At 44.7% G+C, this 16,296-nt stretch overlaps 1 protein-coding gene across 1 annotated transcript; it reads right to left on the bottom strand.

The window, feature by feature from the left end:
- Positions 1–3,821: 3,821 nt before the first annotated feature.
- Positions 3,822–15,591, bottom strand: LOC106543311 (uncharacterized). The gene is made up of 7 exons (XM_087714035.1): positions 14,963–15,591; positions 14,740–14,821; positions 11,066–11,089; positions 10,830–10,892; positions 7,700–7,964; positions 6,206–6,356; positions 3,822–4,521 (listed from the first exon to the last, which is right to left on the bottom strand). The coding sequence occupies exons 1-7, from the start codon at positions 15,506–15,508 to the stop codon at positions 4,108–4,110; spliced, it is 1,545 nt and encodes a 514-aa protein (XP_087570161.1). The 5' UTR covers positions 15,509–15,591; the 3' UTR covers positions 3,822–4,107.
- Positions 15,592–16,296: the final 705 nt, after the last annotated feature.

Below are 16,296 nucleotides of genomic sequence, written 5' to 3'. Positions count from 1 at the left end.
CCCTAATTTCGGCCCTTAATCCTCCAGTGGTCTATTTTTGGGAGATTTCCCCCCCCCCCTCTTCTCCCGCCCTTCCTAGGAGTCCCAATATTTTTTGCCACATGACTTGGGGGTGGTGGTCATGTGACTGAGTGTGCATGAGTGATGTCAAGTTGGCCATACCTGCCTGGTCTCATGAGTGCCAAGCCATGCCCACAAAATAGGCCACACCCACAGAATAGGTTCTAAACAAATTTGAAACCCACCACTGCATTGCTGGTATTGTAGCTTTTGTTGAAGAGATTGAGAGGCTTCAGGAAGTAGTGAGGGAGGCGTTTCTGGGCCAGGGTGTGTTTCAGCAGCCCCAAGAGAATCTTTAGAGAGGACAGCAAAGTCTCCCAGGCCTCTTTGCAGGGATGGATCTCACAGCTCCACAGCAAATGGGTCTGCAGGAGAGGAGTCCCACCATGCACGAATGGCTACAGAAGCTGATGGAGTTGGCAGAAATGGCTAAACTGACCCTTTTGATTAAAGAATATAAGTACCTTTGTGATCACATGAAGACCGCTTCTGAACTTTGTGTTTGAGGTGGGGAAAAAAGAAACACTGATTTTGGGTTTTACCGATTAGATTAATATGTCTTTATAGACCACAACTTTTTGCTTAGGTTTGAGGTTTGAGGCTTGTTTTATTTATATGCCGGCCTATTCCCTGCGGGACTCAGGGCGGCGAACAACCCAAGGGGGAAAGGGAAACACAAAAGCACAATACAAGCATTTAAAAATAGGCAACAGCCACACTGATCGAGAGGGGAAGGGAACTCATCAACCCCAGGCCTGCTGACACAGCCAGGTTTTAACAGCTTTTTGGAAGGCCTGGAGAGAGGTGAGGGTCCGAATCTCTGCGGGGAGTTCGTTCCAAAGGGCCGGAGCTGCCACAGAGAAGGCCCTCCCCCGGGTGGTAGCCAGATGGCATTGGCTAGTAGACGGAACCCGGAGGAGGCCAACCCTGTGTGATCTAATGGGTCTTTGGGAGGTAATTGGCAGCAGGCGGTCTCTCAAGTACCCAGGTCCTATACCATGAAGGGCTTTATACGTGACGACTAGCACCTTGAAGTGTATCCGGAAACCGATCGGTAACCAGTGCAGCTCGCGGAAGATAGGTGTAATGTGGGTGTACCGAGGTGCACCCACGATCGCTCGCGCAGCTGCATTCTGGACGAGTTGAAGTCTCTGAATGCTCTTCAAGGGCTGCCCCATATAGAGCGCATTGCAGTAGTCCAGTCTTGAGGTCACGAGGGCATGAGTGACTGTTGCGAGTGCCTCCCGGTTCAGGTAGGGATGCACCTGGTGCACCAGGCGGACCTGGGCAAATGCCCCCCTGGTCACAGCTGACAAATGATGTTCTAAGGTCAGCTGTGGGTCCAGGAGGACTCCCAAATTGCGAGCCCTGTCTGAGGCGTAAATTTTCACCCCCCAGCCTGAGTGATGGAATACTAACCAAATTTTTGGGAGGGAAACACAACAGCCACTCGGTCTTGTCTGGATTGAGTGCAAGCTTGTTAACCCCCATCCAGACCCTGACAGCCTCCAGGCACTGGCACATCATGTCAACCGCTTCACTGAGTTGGCACGGGGCGGACAGATACAACTGGGTATCGTCCACGTATTGATGATATTTTATCCTGTGCCGTCGAATGATCTCCCCCAGCGGCTTCATGTAGATGTTAAACAGGAGGGGGGATAGGACCGAACCCTGGGGGACCCCATATTTCAGGGGCCTAGGGGTCGACCTTTGCCCCCCGACCAACACCGACTGCGACCTGTCCGAGAGGTAGGAGGAGAACCACCGAAAAACGGTGCTTCCCACCCCCACCTCTCGTAACCGTCGCAGAAGGATACCATGGTCGATGGTATCGAAGGCCGCTGAGAGATCGAGAAGCACTAGGATGGAGGGATGACCTCCATCCCTGGCTCTCCAGAGATCATCGGTCAGTGCGACCAAAGCGGTTTCCGTGCTGTAGCCAGGCCTGAATCCAGACTGAAAAGAGTCCAGATAATCGGCTTCATCCAAGGACCGTCGGAGTTGAGAGGCTACCACTTTCTCAACAACCTTCCCAATAAAGGGGAGGTTGGAGACTGGACGGTAGTTATTCAAAATGGCTGGATCCAGCGATGGCTTCTTCAGGAGGGGTCTCACCACCGCTGTCTTCAATGCCGGTGGGAAGAAGCCCTCCCGAAGAGAGGCATTCACCATCGCCTGGATCCAGCTCCGCGTCACCTCCTTGCTGTTCGCGACCAGCCAGGAGGGGCACGGGTCCAGTATACACGTGGCAGCACTCACCACTCCCATGGCCTTATCCACTTCATCAGGAGCAACAGGTTGAAAGTCAGTCCAGAGATGTCGTTCAAGACCTTCCCCCGGTACCCCGGCTGGCTCTGCGCAATTGGAGTCCAGGTCCATCCGAAGCCGAGCAACTTTGTCCGCGAGGAACTGGACATATTCCTCTGCTCTACCTTGTAAGGGGTTATCCGCAATCCTCCCATTTAGGAGGGAGCGGGTCACCCTAAACAAGGCGGCAGGGCGTGACTCAGCGGACGCTATCAGAGCGGCAATATAGTTAGTATTTATATTACTTAGGAAAAACAAAAAGTTGTGGTCTGATGTTAATGATTTATTTTACTGCAATAGAGGGAGTCGGAAATTAATTCTCCACCCCCCCCCAACCCTTGCTTACTTCTCCTTCTCCCCTTTCACCTCACTGTCTTCCTATTTTCTTTTGTATTTTGTATCTTATTTTATAACCTAATAATTTTTTTGACAAAAAAAGCAGCCAATGCACAATAACACATATCACACCCAGATGCTTTTTCTGCTCTTTTATTGCTGGTGGCAGCAATAAAACACACCCTGCCTCTGCATCACAATTTCTTAGCAAAAAAAGGATGGCTGTGTAGGAATAAATAAGAAAAAAAAACAAACCTGAGCTTGAAAAATAAAACTTGAAAAAGGGTTCAATTTGCCTGATTCAAAAATGCTGGGTTTAAATATGCAATTCAGTGAACCTGGCCTTCCAAAAATTTCTAAAATCATAAAGTGGGCTGTAACAGGTGTGGGTTCTGGCAGACACTACTGCTGGTTTGCTCGTATAAGTGCTGCACACATGCGTTTGATGCACGCTATGCACACACGTGCAGTGCAATTAAAATGGCGAGAGGGAGGAGCTGAGATAGCCGAGCCGGAAAAAGAAGCCTGATACAATCTGAAACTAAAACATGTGGAAACTATTTCTGAAACTATTTTTGTAATTTTTGGCTTAAGCATTTCAGTGGATTTTATATTATTACCTGACTTAATAGATTTGGCTTCCAGAGTCTAAACTTTTTGTATGAAGTGTGGAGATTGCTGAGGGGTATGTATGAACCACTAAAGGACACAATGAATGATATACTACAGTGGGGAAATATACCCCAGACATGGAAAGAAGCCAAATATTGTGTTGCTCCCAAAGGAGGGTCAGGATGTTACAAAGACAGAACTATAGACCAATCTCATTATTAAATAAAGATTACAAACTCTTTGCTGCTCTTCTGGCAGAAAGATTAAAGAAGATTTTGCAGGTATATATACATGAAGACCAAGCAGGCTTTCTGCTGAAAAGACAGCTGAGAGATAATGTGAGGACTATCTTAAACATTATTGAATACTTACAATAGAAACAGGCTGCCTTAATTTTTGTAAATGCAGAGAAGGCATTCGACAATCTAAATTGCGCCTTTATGTTTAAGGTGCTGGGAGAAATGGACTTTGGAGCAAATTTTATCCAAGCAATTAAAGTGATCTTTTTGAGATGAAGGAAAAGTTATTTATTATTTCAAATCATTAGAGCTGACCCAACTCCAGTGGACCTTAGGTAGCATACAATCTCTTCCTTCCAAAAAATATATATATATCATAAAACGAGATTAAACGTTAAAATCACATTGACAATCCGGAGTAAAATGATCTAAAAACAACACAAACTAAATCAAATATTCCATCCAAACCCTCAAAATAATTAATCACGGGCCTGGGAACAAAGCTAGATTTTATGGCAGTATAAAACAATTTTAGAAAGCTCAGCACAGTTTATTCTTCAGTAGTTTCCACTTCCTCATACATATGTTCATCTTCCATTCTCTTCAACTTTTCCAGTTCTTCCTGATGTCTTTCTTTAAACTCCTGGAGAGCTGCAGTTTTCTCTTCATAGTCCCGGTTGACCGAGCAGCCTGGGGATTCGTGGCCAAGGACAAGATAGGCTGTGGCATCTTCCAGCATGGCTGAAACCTCGTGGGCGAGGGTCTCCAAGGACAAGGGCCAGTAGATGTCGTTACTGGTATTGTAACGTTTGTTGAAGAGATTGAGAGGCTTCAGGAAGTAGTGAGGGAGGCGTTTCTGGGCCAGGGTGTGTTTCAGCAGCCCCAGGAGGGTCTTTAGAGAGGACAGCAGAGTCTCCCAGGCCTCTTTGCGGGGATGGATCTCACAGCTCCACAGCAAAAGGGTCTGCAGGAGAGGAAAGGCAACAGAACCATTCTTAGGCTGACTTTGGAGGTTCAGACCTCATGACTTCCTTGGGTTGGGTCAATCATCACACTCCTAGGTTTACGTCAAGAAGGGGTAAGAAGGGAGGGATTTGGGCGGTGGTTATATGCGAGGGCAGCTGAGATTTTATGAAAGTAGAAGTCAGCAATTGATGCTATCTGGATTAAATCATGCAAAGCTCTCTATAACATACAGACCACGGCAGCAGAGGGAAAGGGGACTGCAGAAGGGAGGTGTTTTTATTGCTACCAATTTAACATGCTCCCATGTGGGGTAAAAGTGAGTCTGTATGCACATTTATGCAAGAGCAATAAGTACTCCTTAACTTACCCATTCCCTTAAAGACCAAAGTTATAACAGCACTGAAAAAAACACTGTGACCTTCCCAGCTGGCTTCCAAAAATCAGTGGGGGAACCCAGATTCACATAATCACCGTGTGATCCGCTTAACAATGGCAGAGATTGTTTTTACTAGGCATATGTACTGACTTTACAACGGTAGAGATTAACTTGGTTCTGTACTTAATAACGGCAGCAAGACTGTTGGTGGCGCAATACTGGAAGAAGAAAGATGTGCCTACAACTCAAGAATGGACTTTGAAAGTTATAAACTTAGCCGAAATGGCAAAAATTTCAGCATATCTTAAAGAACATTCAAACGAGAGATATAAACGAGATTGGAAAAAATGGATTGATTATACACAAAGCAAATATGGGACTAAGAAACTCCAGATAGCCTATCCTTAAGATTAGCAATAACTTAAACTGTTTAAAGTTTGGGTAACAGTAAGAAGCTGAGTTCAACGTAGAGATCTTATCAACCTTTTTTTTTTCTGCTTTGTTTTAAGACATTTTAGACTGTGTTTGCTAAAAAGTTATACCGTGTACGGGCTCTGGGAAGTTGGGGGGAGGGAAGGGAGGTGGGGCTCTAGGGGGAGGGGGGGAGGGGGGAAATATAATATGTGTTAGATCTTAAAGCACATGATTGCACTTGTATACTGTGGCTTTTTAATGTTAGTGTAAAAATAGGACAAGCTGAACATATTGGTAGACAATAGAGGTACACCGAAGGGAGGAGTAGAGTGTAAGAAGAAGGAGGGGTGGAGAGGGTGGGAGAGAGGATTGGAGGCAGGAGGAGAAGGAAGGGAGGGAATGTATTGGGAGAGAGGAGTGATAGAGGGGGAGGGGAAGTAGGAAGTAGAAGGGTATGTTGGAAGGAAGAATGAAAGTTGGAGGGGGGTGAAAGAGGGTGTATGGTGGGTCAAGGTGGTATATTGGGTTTGTATTTTGGGGGGTATTGTCTATAAAAGCGAGGGCTGTGTTTATTATTCAATGTTATATGCCCCGGTTATGCACAGTATACATGTGATTGTATGGAATGAAATGGAAATAAACGTATTTTCACGAAAAAAAAAGAAAAAAAAAGAAAAAAAGATTTTAAAAAAATGGCAGAGATTCGCTTTAAAAACTTGGCAATAAAGATCATAAAATCAGGCATGATTGACTTAACAAATGTCTTCCTTAGCAATGGAAATTGTGGTCATAAAATGAGGACTACCTGCATATGGGGAATTTCAATGTATCTTCATGAGGATGAGATGGAGGCTTAACCTGGCCTAGTGCACAGTTAGTTCAGAAGATTCACCTTAAGATGGTAGGAAGTCAAGATTTTGCCGTACTCCGGGGTCCATCTAGTCTGGTTAACAAACTTGAGCAGTCGTAAAGCTGCCTGTCTCTGCCCTCCATCAGCGTCGACTTCTTTAAGGATCAGCTCCTCAGCACAGCTGAAAGACAGCCTGGTTCCCAGGGAAAATGGTGGTTAGGAATATTGTTACAGTTCTTCAAACAGGAGCTTTAGAACCATATATCCAGCTCAGGTGTCCTCCCTGTGTATCTTAAGTTTGCAGCTCACCTTCTTTCTTAACCTGGGCAGACAAAGTGAAAACAATGGACTCTAGACTTATCCATAATCTGGGAAAAGATGCAGCTGCTTTAAAGAGTTCCGAAGAAGTGCTAGATTAGTATTTCTGTGCATTAGGAAGCATCTTTGGTTTAGAATTGCTCAAAGTAGATGGGTCACCTGGATATGATGATAATTGTGAGCAACAAGTCCAGTGTTTCTCAACCTTGCCCACTTGAAGGTGCTGGCTGGGGAATTCTGGGAGTTGAAGTCCACCTGTCTTCAAGTAGCCAAAGTTGAGAAATACTGAAGTATAAGCAGTGGTGGGATTCAGCCAGTTCGCACCTATTTGGGAGAACCGGTTGTTAACTTTCTAATCAGTTTGAAGAACCGGTTGTTGGAAGAAATCTCCTTTTGGTTTTTCCTACTTTACAAGGCTCATCCTGTAAGGAAGGCAGGAAGGAAACATTCTGGTTTATTTCTAGCCTAATCTTTATTGCCCTGCTTACAGAAACTGCCTCTCCGGTTAACCCTTATTACATTGTAACAGCTAAGGCGAAGCGCCTATCAACGTGAGTGACATTGAGTTGGCCATGCTAAGGGTGGGTTCCTGCCAGTTCTAACCTCTTCTATAGAAGAGGTTCCACAAATCTACAGTGCCATTTAAATCCAGTTCCAGCTCCCTCCCCCCACCAGTCCCTACATCATCAAGATAAAGAGTGAGAAGAGGAATTCTGGGAGTTGAAGTCCACAAGTCTTAAAGCTGTAAAATTTGAACACCCCTGGGTTTTTTTTTCTCTAAAAGATTAGGGGTGGAAGGGTCTTGTAACTTGACAGCTTTAAGACTTGCGTGCTTCAAATGCCAGAGTTTCTGAGCCAACATTCTGGTTGCTAAGCAAGAGAATTGTTAAGTGAGTTTCACCACAATTTACAAGTTGACCACTCCCACCCAGTCACATGACTGCCAAGCCACTCCCACCCAGTCCATGGCCAGCAAGCCACTCCCACAAAGCAGGGCATACCTACAGAAGAGGTTCTAAAAAAAATTGAAACCCACCACTGGGCCATGCCCACCCAGTCACAAGACCACCGAGCCACACCTACCAGCTGGTCATTAGGGCAGAGAACCAGTTGTTAAATTATTTGGATCCCACCACTGGCTTAAAGCCATGTCCTGCTGCACTGCCTCAGCCTTGGCCACCCCATCCCTTCCACCAAATTAGTAGGTTTTTTTTTTACCTCCAGAATCCCCCCTTTGGGATGAGCTCTAGCCCCACTTCCTTAAGGGCTTGGACCTTCCGGAGGAAGCTCTTCTTTTCATTGGTGAGGTCACCGTCCCACCAGTCAGAAAGGTGGGTGAGATCTTCCCTCATCCATTCGTTGGAGAACTCTATTGCCTTCTGAATGGCCGGCACCAGCTTCACCAGGATAGTTTCATTCCCTTCCTTGAAAACCAATTGGATGGCTGGACCACTTAAATCCAAGGTCTTTAATTGGATGTTCTCTAGAAATGTGTCGGAGGAAAACAGATCCATGGTATTATTTCCCAAAGCAATGCACAGCCCTGAATCGTAAATACAGGAAGTCTTCAACTTACGACCAAAGTTGGGATCAGAATGTCCATTTCTAAGTGAGGCAGTTAAGTGAGACTTGCCCAATTTTATAATCTTTTTGGGTTTTTTGCCAAGGCAGTTAAGTAGTCATTAAATTAATCCAACTTTCCCCATTGACTTTGCTTGTTGGAAGCCAGCTGGGAAGATTGCAAATGGAGATCACTGACCCCCCAGATGCTGTAACCCTAGTCATAAATTTATGCCAGTTGTCAAATCACCTGAATTTTTATCACACCATGCGGATGGTGCAATGGTCATAAATGTTTAAAGCTGGTCATAAGTCACCCTTGTTCAGTGCCATTGTAATGTTAAACAGTCACTAAACAAATTGTAAGTTGAGGTCTATTTGTACTGCATTGCATAGTGAGGAAAATAAAACTAGTAAAAACTAGTTTAGCAACTCTAAAAGCTTAACTAAATAGGAAGCGCACACACGCACACACACACGTCACTCTCATATGTTGAAGCAAGACAGGCGAACTGTTGGGGGGGTCTTTGCCCAAGGACCACTACTGGTAAGGTAGGTACCATCTGGGATTTGAACCCTGGTCTTCCACATGAAAGGGAGCTCTAACTAGTACGCTATCCAGTTTTTCAAAAATTATAATATACAAATGTTATGCAAATATCATACTCTTATACAAACTGTATTTGCATATAATTATGACATATATATGTATGTATGTTTGTACATATGAATGAAAAAAAAAGATTTCATTCATATGAATGAATGCACCTAGGTATATAATTTCCTTCATTCCTTCTGTTGTAGTCCTCTGGCAGCCTGTGGAGCTGGCAGTAGAGTCAGACAGTGAGGAGGTTGGGGAGGAACATGGGCCCATTCTGGAGCCTGGGGAAGGCTCAGACGAGGGCTCGGTGTCGGAGGCAGAGAGGGGACCAGGGCCATCTGGGAGTTATGTGCTGCTTCTGGAGCCTCCAGAATCGGACCTCAGCAAGGGAGAGCCTGTTCCCAGTGCGCGCATCCACGGTCATTGAATCAGGTTTTGGTGCTTTTGGCAGTATGGGCAGCTGGAAAATGAAGTCAGCATCCCCATGAGAGCAACTTTTGCCAAGAGCGCTAAAACCTGGTTCAATGACCGTGGGATTACTGTGCTTGATTGGCCTCTCCATTTTTCCTCCATACTCTGGGTCCTTGGTTTCCAAATGAGATGCAAAAGTTGCTCCCATCAGAAAAGAGGACATGGGACCACTGAGCAACAGGACTTTGGACCACTGAACTTCATTAAGACCAGGATCAACGCAGCCATCTACCAGGAGATTTTGGAGCACTTCATGCTTCCTTCCGCAGACGAGCTTTATGGGGATGCTGACTTCCTTTTCCAGCTGCCCACACTGCCAAAAGCACCAAAACCTGGTTCAATGACCGTGGGATTACTGTGCTTGATTGGCCAGCAAACTCGCTTGACCTGAACCCCATAGAGAATCTATGGGGCATTGCCAAGAGAAAGATGAGAGACACGAGACCGAACAATGCAGAAGAGCTGAAGGCCGCTATTGAAGCATCCTGGTCTTCCATAACCCCTCAGCAGTGCCACAGGCTGATAGCTTCCATGCCACGCCGCATTGAGGCAGTAATTGATGCAAAAGGGGCCCAAACCAAGTACTGAGTACATATACCGGTACATGCTTATACTTTTCAGAGGTCTGATATTGTTCTATGTACAATCCTTGTTTTATTGATTGCATGTAATATTCTAATTTTTTGAGATGGTGGATTTGGGGTTTTCATGAGCTGTAAGCCATAATCATCACAATTATGACAAATCACGGCTTGAACTATCTTGCTTTGCATGTAATGAGTCTTATCTCATCTGTTAGTTTCACCTTTTAAGTTGCATTACTTAAATAAATGAACTTTTGCACGCTATTCTAATTTTTCGAGTTCCACCTGTATTTGTGCATAAGTACATATTTCCCTCTTTTTTTTTGTTGTGGACCTATTTAAATGTACTTCTACTTCTAGAGTGGCTCAAATGCAAGTAGCAAAATCACGTAATTCAAGGCCCCTCATTTGAATTAAAAATGAAATAATGTAAAGACACCAACAATGGGAATGGAATGGAACACATTTGAAATTCAAAGACAAAAAAAGGCCAAAAGGCACTAGATCCATTCAAAGAATCTGTCTCTAATCATCATCTTATTCATTCCTGAAAAAATCTATGGAGGTTCTCAGTCATTCAGGTCATGGTTGTGCCAAAGATGCTTTTCCAATAGGCAATGGAAAACATTTTTTTTCCTTGAAAATATTTCACTTCCCATCCAAGAAGCTTCTTCAGTTCTGATGGAATGGTAGGGAATGGAAGGATTTATATTCCTTGCAGTCATCTGGTTGTTAACACTCACACTTGAGAGTTGATGAGGCCACTTGAAGGGCACAGATAAACCTCCAAGTTAGCTCAAGTATTCTCAGAGAGAATGTTAATGGCCAGATGACTGCAAGGAATATAAATCTTTCCATTCTCTACCTGTCAGAACTGAAGAAGCTTCTTGGATGAGAAGTGAAACGTTTTCAAGGAAAAACAAAGAAAGTCAATTTGCCTTTTGAAAAAGCACCTTTGGGACATTCCTGAGAAGCTAATTTCTTGCCAGGCGGGGTTTCTAATAAATTTGTTAATCTAGGGTCAGTTAATTTTTATAGAAGGGCAACTCAAAGGATAACAAAGGTGCATCTGCTAATGATGAATGTTTCCTATTTGGAAAAAAAAAAGGGCAGTGAAAAAAAATCAATTTACCTCTTATGTTGTTAGGTATTCTCGGGACTCGGGAAGGCAACATTCGAAGTTTGAAAACAGGATCTAAAAGTTGAAGAGGAGTCCAGTATAAATTTAAGGAATGCGGTCCAGTTTTATGGTTTTATATTCTGTAATCGCTGCTTTCGTTTATTAAAACCCAATAAACCAGCAATAGGACCACTGAAGCCCAATCCAATCCCTCAGCATGTTCTCCCCATAGAAAAATGTGAACTTACCGTTTTGTCGAGGATGAGTGTACTCTGGGGAGATGGGAAAGAGAAATAGGAAAAAGTCAAAGAGAATAGTAGACACACATTTCTATGGCATCTTGATATACAGATAGTCCTCCACATACAACCATTCATTTAACAGCTGAAGTTGTAATAGAACTAAAAAAAAAATGACCTGCAACCAGCCTTCAGAACTTAAAAACTATTGCAGAATCCCCATGGTTACATTAAACAGAGGCACAGAATCAAGATCATGCGAAGCATTAGTACCACTTTATAAAACCTTGATAAGACCACACCTGAAGTACGGCAACCAATTTTGGTCATCATACCACAAAAAAGAGGTTGAGACTTTGGAAAAAGTGCAGAGAAGAGCAACTAAGATGATCAAAGGCCTGGAGATTAAACCATATGAAAAATGGCTGCAAGATTTCAGTTTGGCTAGTATTCTAAAGAAAAGAAGGACTATTGGGTGACAAGATAGCAGTATTCCAGTATTTGAGGGGCTGCCACAAAGAAGAGGGGGTCAAATTACTCTCCAAAGCACCAGAGGGCAGGGCAAGAAACAATGGTTGGAAACTAATCAAACAGAAAGGCAACCTGGAATTAAGGGGAAACTTTCTAACAGTGAGGACAATTAACCAGTGGAACAGCTTGCCTCCAGAAATCATGGGCGCTCCATCACTGGATGTTTTTAAGATGAGTCTTGATGGCAAACCTTTTTGGAACTGAGTGCCCAGACCAGAACGTGCATGCATGTGTGTGCACCAAAACATTGGAAACCCAAAAGCCAGCTGGCTAGCATGCACATGCCTGTTTTTTGGCCATTTTTCGGACTGTTTTCAGACCATTTTTAGCCCAGAAAATGGCCTGAAAAAAGCTTGGAAAACAGCCTAAAAACAGCCTGGGTTTTGGACAGGCTGTTTTCAGGCTGTTCATTGGCACTCTGATGCCTGTGAAGACATGCACGCAGGAACCGAGAAGAGCAGCTAGCAATGGCATGTGTGCCCACAGAGAGTGCTCTGCATGCCACCTCTGGCACGCATGCCATATGTTAGCCATCATGGGTCTAGACAGTCACTTATCTGAAGTGGCATAGGTTCTCCTGCTTGAGCAGAGGGCTGGACTAGAAGACCTCCAAAGTCCCTTCCATGTGATTGCCATTTGTGTCCTTCCCAGCAGCTTCCAACAGGCAGTCAATCAGGGCTGCTGGATTCACTTAATGACACCATTTAGATAACATCATCATTAATTTGCTTAATAACTGTGCCAAAAAAGGCACAGTTGGACACGACTCACTTAACATCCATGTTGATTTGCAATGGAAATTCTCGTCCCAATTGTGGTTGTAAGTTGAGGACTAACTGTAGCGAGAAGCCTATACATTTCTACCTCAGAGTTGTTGGGAATTGAGCAGTGGAGTCTAACAATGGTAGCTATTATTTTGAGGGTAAAGTTGGCAGGATTGGAAAAGACGTGACTATTCATGCACTAAAAATCTCTAAAAGCTCTTGCCTGGCTAGGAGTCCCTAAATTTTACTCACAAACAACATTTTTGAAACATCTGGCCTGCATACTTTCCTCTGTTTGGATCAGCCTTAATGAAAATATAAACGAAGTAGGTCACATCTGGCTTTATTTTTCTACATTTCATTTAAAAGGCAAATAGGATGCTTGGTAAATTGCACAATGCAAGTTTCCACCATCATATTTATTCGCAAAAATGTATATGGATGACAAATCGTTGAATACTGAGGGTTGATAGTGTAGTGTTAGTTTTCAAGTCTGGTTATCTTGAAAAGAAAGATAAAGGGCCATCTTTTCCCAGTTACATTTACCCGGCCCATCAGAGAAGGGAAATGAGAGATTTTATGGGCCCTCTCTATTAAGGAGTTCCATGTGGGGTGACATTTAATGTTTTTTACTACTGATTCTGTGGGCGTGGCTCAATGGGTATATCAGGGGAAGGATACAGCAAAATCCCCATTCCCTCCCCACTCTGGGGCCAGCCAGAGGTGGTATTTCGCCAAACTACTCAAAATTTCTGCTACTGGTTCTCCAGAACCTTTCAGAACCTGCTGAATTTCACCTCTGATCTGGGCCGATAAGAAGGGCCTTCTCTGTGGTGGCTCCGTCCCTATGGAACACTATCTCTGGAGAAATAAGATTGGCCCCCACCTTGAGACTCTTTAGAAAGGCCCTGAAGGCAGTTTTGCCATTGGGACTGGGAACTCCAAGGTGATGTGGAGCCCCATCAAGAATTGTTTCCTTGTTGTCACCACCAGGGGGTGAGGGGCAGTGGTGAGATTCAATTTTGTTGTCACCAGGGGGTGAGGGGAAGTGGTGAAATTCAATTTTTTTTACTGTGGGCGTGGCTTGGTGGGTGTGGTGTGGCTTGGTGAGAGTGGCTTGGTATGCGTGTCAGGGGAAGGATACTGCAAAATCTCTATTCCCACCCCTCACTGGGGCCAGCCAGAGGTGGCATTTGGCGGTTCTCCAGGCTACTCAAAATTTCCACTACCGGTTCTCTAGAATCTGTCAGAACTTGCTGGATTTCCACCTTGGTGTGAGGGGCTTTGTTGGGTTTTGTATTGGGGTTTAATTTTCTGTAAGCCACCCAGAGTTACCATGGGTGACCATATACATTTTAATAAATAAATAGTAAACGTGCTGGACGAAGGCCCTATGGCAATGTTAATGTTAATGTTTGATAAATTTATATGCCGCCCAATCCCGAAGGACTCCGGGCGGCTTACATAAAATCAATTTAAAAGAATACTAAAAAATTTAAAATAAAGAGACAAGACAAGTTAGAAAGACATAACATGCACTCAACCTTAGTGGGGCTGGACCTCAATCAAGAGGTCAACAGCACCAGGCCTGTCGGAATAGCCAGGTCTTAATAGACTTTCGGAAGGCCGAGAGAGTGGGGAGGGTCCGGATCTCTGGGGGTAGATCGTTCCATAGGGCCAGGGCAGCTACAGAGAAGGCCCTCCCCCGAGGAGCCGCCAGACAACATTGTCTAGTCGACGGCACCCGGAGAAGGCCCATCCTGTGTGATCTTATCGGACGCTGGGAGGTATGTGGCAGAAGACGGTCTCATAGATATCCAGGTCCTAGGCCATGTAGGGCTTTAAAGGTGATAACCAGCACCTTGAAGCGCGTTCGGAGACCGATCGGGAGCCAGTGCAGCTCGCGGAGGATGGGTGTAACATGGGTTTATCTCGGTACACCCAGTATCGCTCGCGCGGCTGCATTCTGGACCAATTGTAGTCTCCGAACACTTTTCAGGGGCAGCCTGAATGTTCCCCCTCACACACCGGCTTTGCAGACTGGTGTGTAAGGGGAAGAGGGAATGGAGTGCATGCGCACACGCCCGCCTGCTGCTTGCACAAGTGGAGATGCACATGTGTATTCACTCGCCTGCCACTTCCGTGGCCTGGTTCCAAACTCATGGCTGAGTAGTGGGGGCCACGGCTCGGGGACTGGGGACCTTTGCTCCACAGACCTTCCTTATCACCAAGAAAAATTAATTTTGTGAATCTGCAAGGTGCACTCCCTTTTTTTTTTTTTTTTAGCGTTCACAACATTCTCTTATTTTAACAGTGTCTGGTCAACAGAGTTGTCCATTCCTGCACTGGATTTCCATTGCACTGGTTAATTTTTCTGAAATGGCGCACCTGGATTCAAGGCGATCCCTACGTACTGATGAAAGTCCTTCAGGATTCGCTCTGGATCCAGATTATGATAGCTGAGACTCTCCTAGTAAAAAAAGAAAAAAGAAAACTTTTTCTCCCCCGCCTAGAAAAAGATCTTTTACCCAGCAAACATGTCCCAGATTTCAGATTTCAGCACTAGGGGGAGCCACCCCCCCCTCACCCCGCCCATCCTATTGATACCTACCTCGCACATTTCTAACTTATAAGACGCAGGGTCATCATCCTCTTCCTCATCTTCCTCCAACTCTGATTTTGGCTTATTACAATAAATCTTCACATCTGTCTCTGCAAGGTCCTCAATATCCACAAACATTTTGGTGCCCTGGCAAAAAACCGGCAGCCCTTTGTCAGGAAGATCACGGATCCCCTTGTTGCGGAAGATGTAGGTAGGGAGCCGGTGGGTGGGGCGGCTGGAGGAATTAACGGGGACGATACTGCTCCGGAGCGCCAACTTGGAGTTATACCGTATTGGGATGAGGAAGTCGAAGTCGTTGGAAGCGCCCTCCATTTGAAGGTGCAGCCCTTCATTGTAGCTGCCCACCGGAACGGGGTCCGAGGGATACAAGCCAGTGCTGGACTCATAAGCCCATTTCACAATCCTCTCCACCGTGGATTTCACGACGAAGAAATTCTTCCCCACCAGCCATTCCTTGTTTCCTGAAAGGAAAACTGTTCCAGCATGGAATTCCTGCAGGATTCTCTCTTGCTCACTTAGGTCGGCGTTGCTCATTTTGAATTTTTCTCCTCAATTTTTTTCCGTTTCTTCTCCGGAGCGCTCCGCTGAGCTTTCTTTCGCTTTTCCTTTTCATTTCTGAGTTGCTTTCCTGTTGGTTGACAGGCTCTTTGTGACTTTTGAACTTGGCAGAAAGAAGAGGGAGAAAAAGAGAAGAGGGTTAACCCTCAAGTTGCAGGTTTTTGCTGCTCCTTAAAGCTGGGAGGTTTTTTTTTTAAAAGAACGGAACCAAGACGTCAAGAAACGATTCAATATTTTCCTCATCTCAAAGACGCCAAGCAATGATTCCATATTTTACTCACCTCGCTCATTCAAGCAAGAGAGAGGGAACTTTTAAACTGTTTTTAACTTCCTTGTTATTGTGAAGGCATTTTTCAGAACAATTATAATACAAGCTGAGAGTTTAATAATGTACATTTCACAAATAAGAGGCAGGAATTAAGTTTCCAGCATGTGAAACAATCAGAGCTGAGGAATAGCAATAATCAGCCCAGGTCGTCCTTGAGGTATAGCCGTTGTGAGGCCTGGTTATCATGGTCATAAATTGTGACAGGCATAAATCGGCTCACCCATGTGACTCATGTTTACAACCTTATTTGCAGCAGTTGTTAAGGAAATGGTTTGCTATGAGCTGTTTTGCCAGAAACAGGAAATAAAGTTTTGAACAAAACTCTCAAAAACATGGTTACATGACTGCAGGACACTGCAAGCATCCATAAATGAAGGTCAGTTGCCAAATGGCCAACAAAGAATGCCACAAAGAAGGTGGAGCCAAGCTATTCTCC

The sequence above is a fragment of the Thamnophis sirtalis genome, unplaced genomic scaffold (genome assembly GCF_051295495.1).
Source record: "Thamnophis sirtalis isolate CommonGarterSnake01/CBP01778 unplaced genomic scaffold, rThaSir2_p1.2 scaffold_4, whole genome shotgun sequence".
Lineage (NCBI taxonomy): Eukaryota > Metazoa > Chordata > Lepidosauria > Squamata > Natricidae > Thamnophis > Thamnophis sirtalis.
Note: the sequence above shows the minus strand (reverse complement) of the source record. Positions and strands in the feature narration are given on the sequence as shown.

Bases quoted from the DNA above. Each gene is read 5' to 3' on its own strand.
- LOC106543311 (XM_087714035.1), bottom strand. From the start codon at position 15,508: ATGAGCAACGCCGACCTAAGTGAGCAAGAGAGAATCCTGCAGGAATTC. The intron at 10,893-11,065 runs GTAAGTTCACAT...TTCAACTTTTAG, and splicing joins CACTCATCCTCGACAAAACG to ATCCTGTTTTCAAACTTCGA. The intron at 6,357-7,699 runs GTAAAAAAAAAA...CCTGGGAACCAG, and splicing joins CCAAAGGGGGGATTCTGGAG to GCTGTCTTTCAGCTGTGCTG.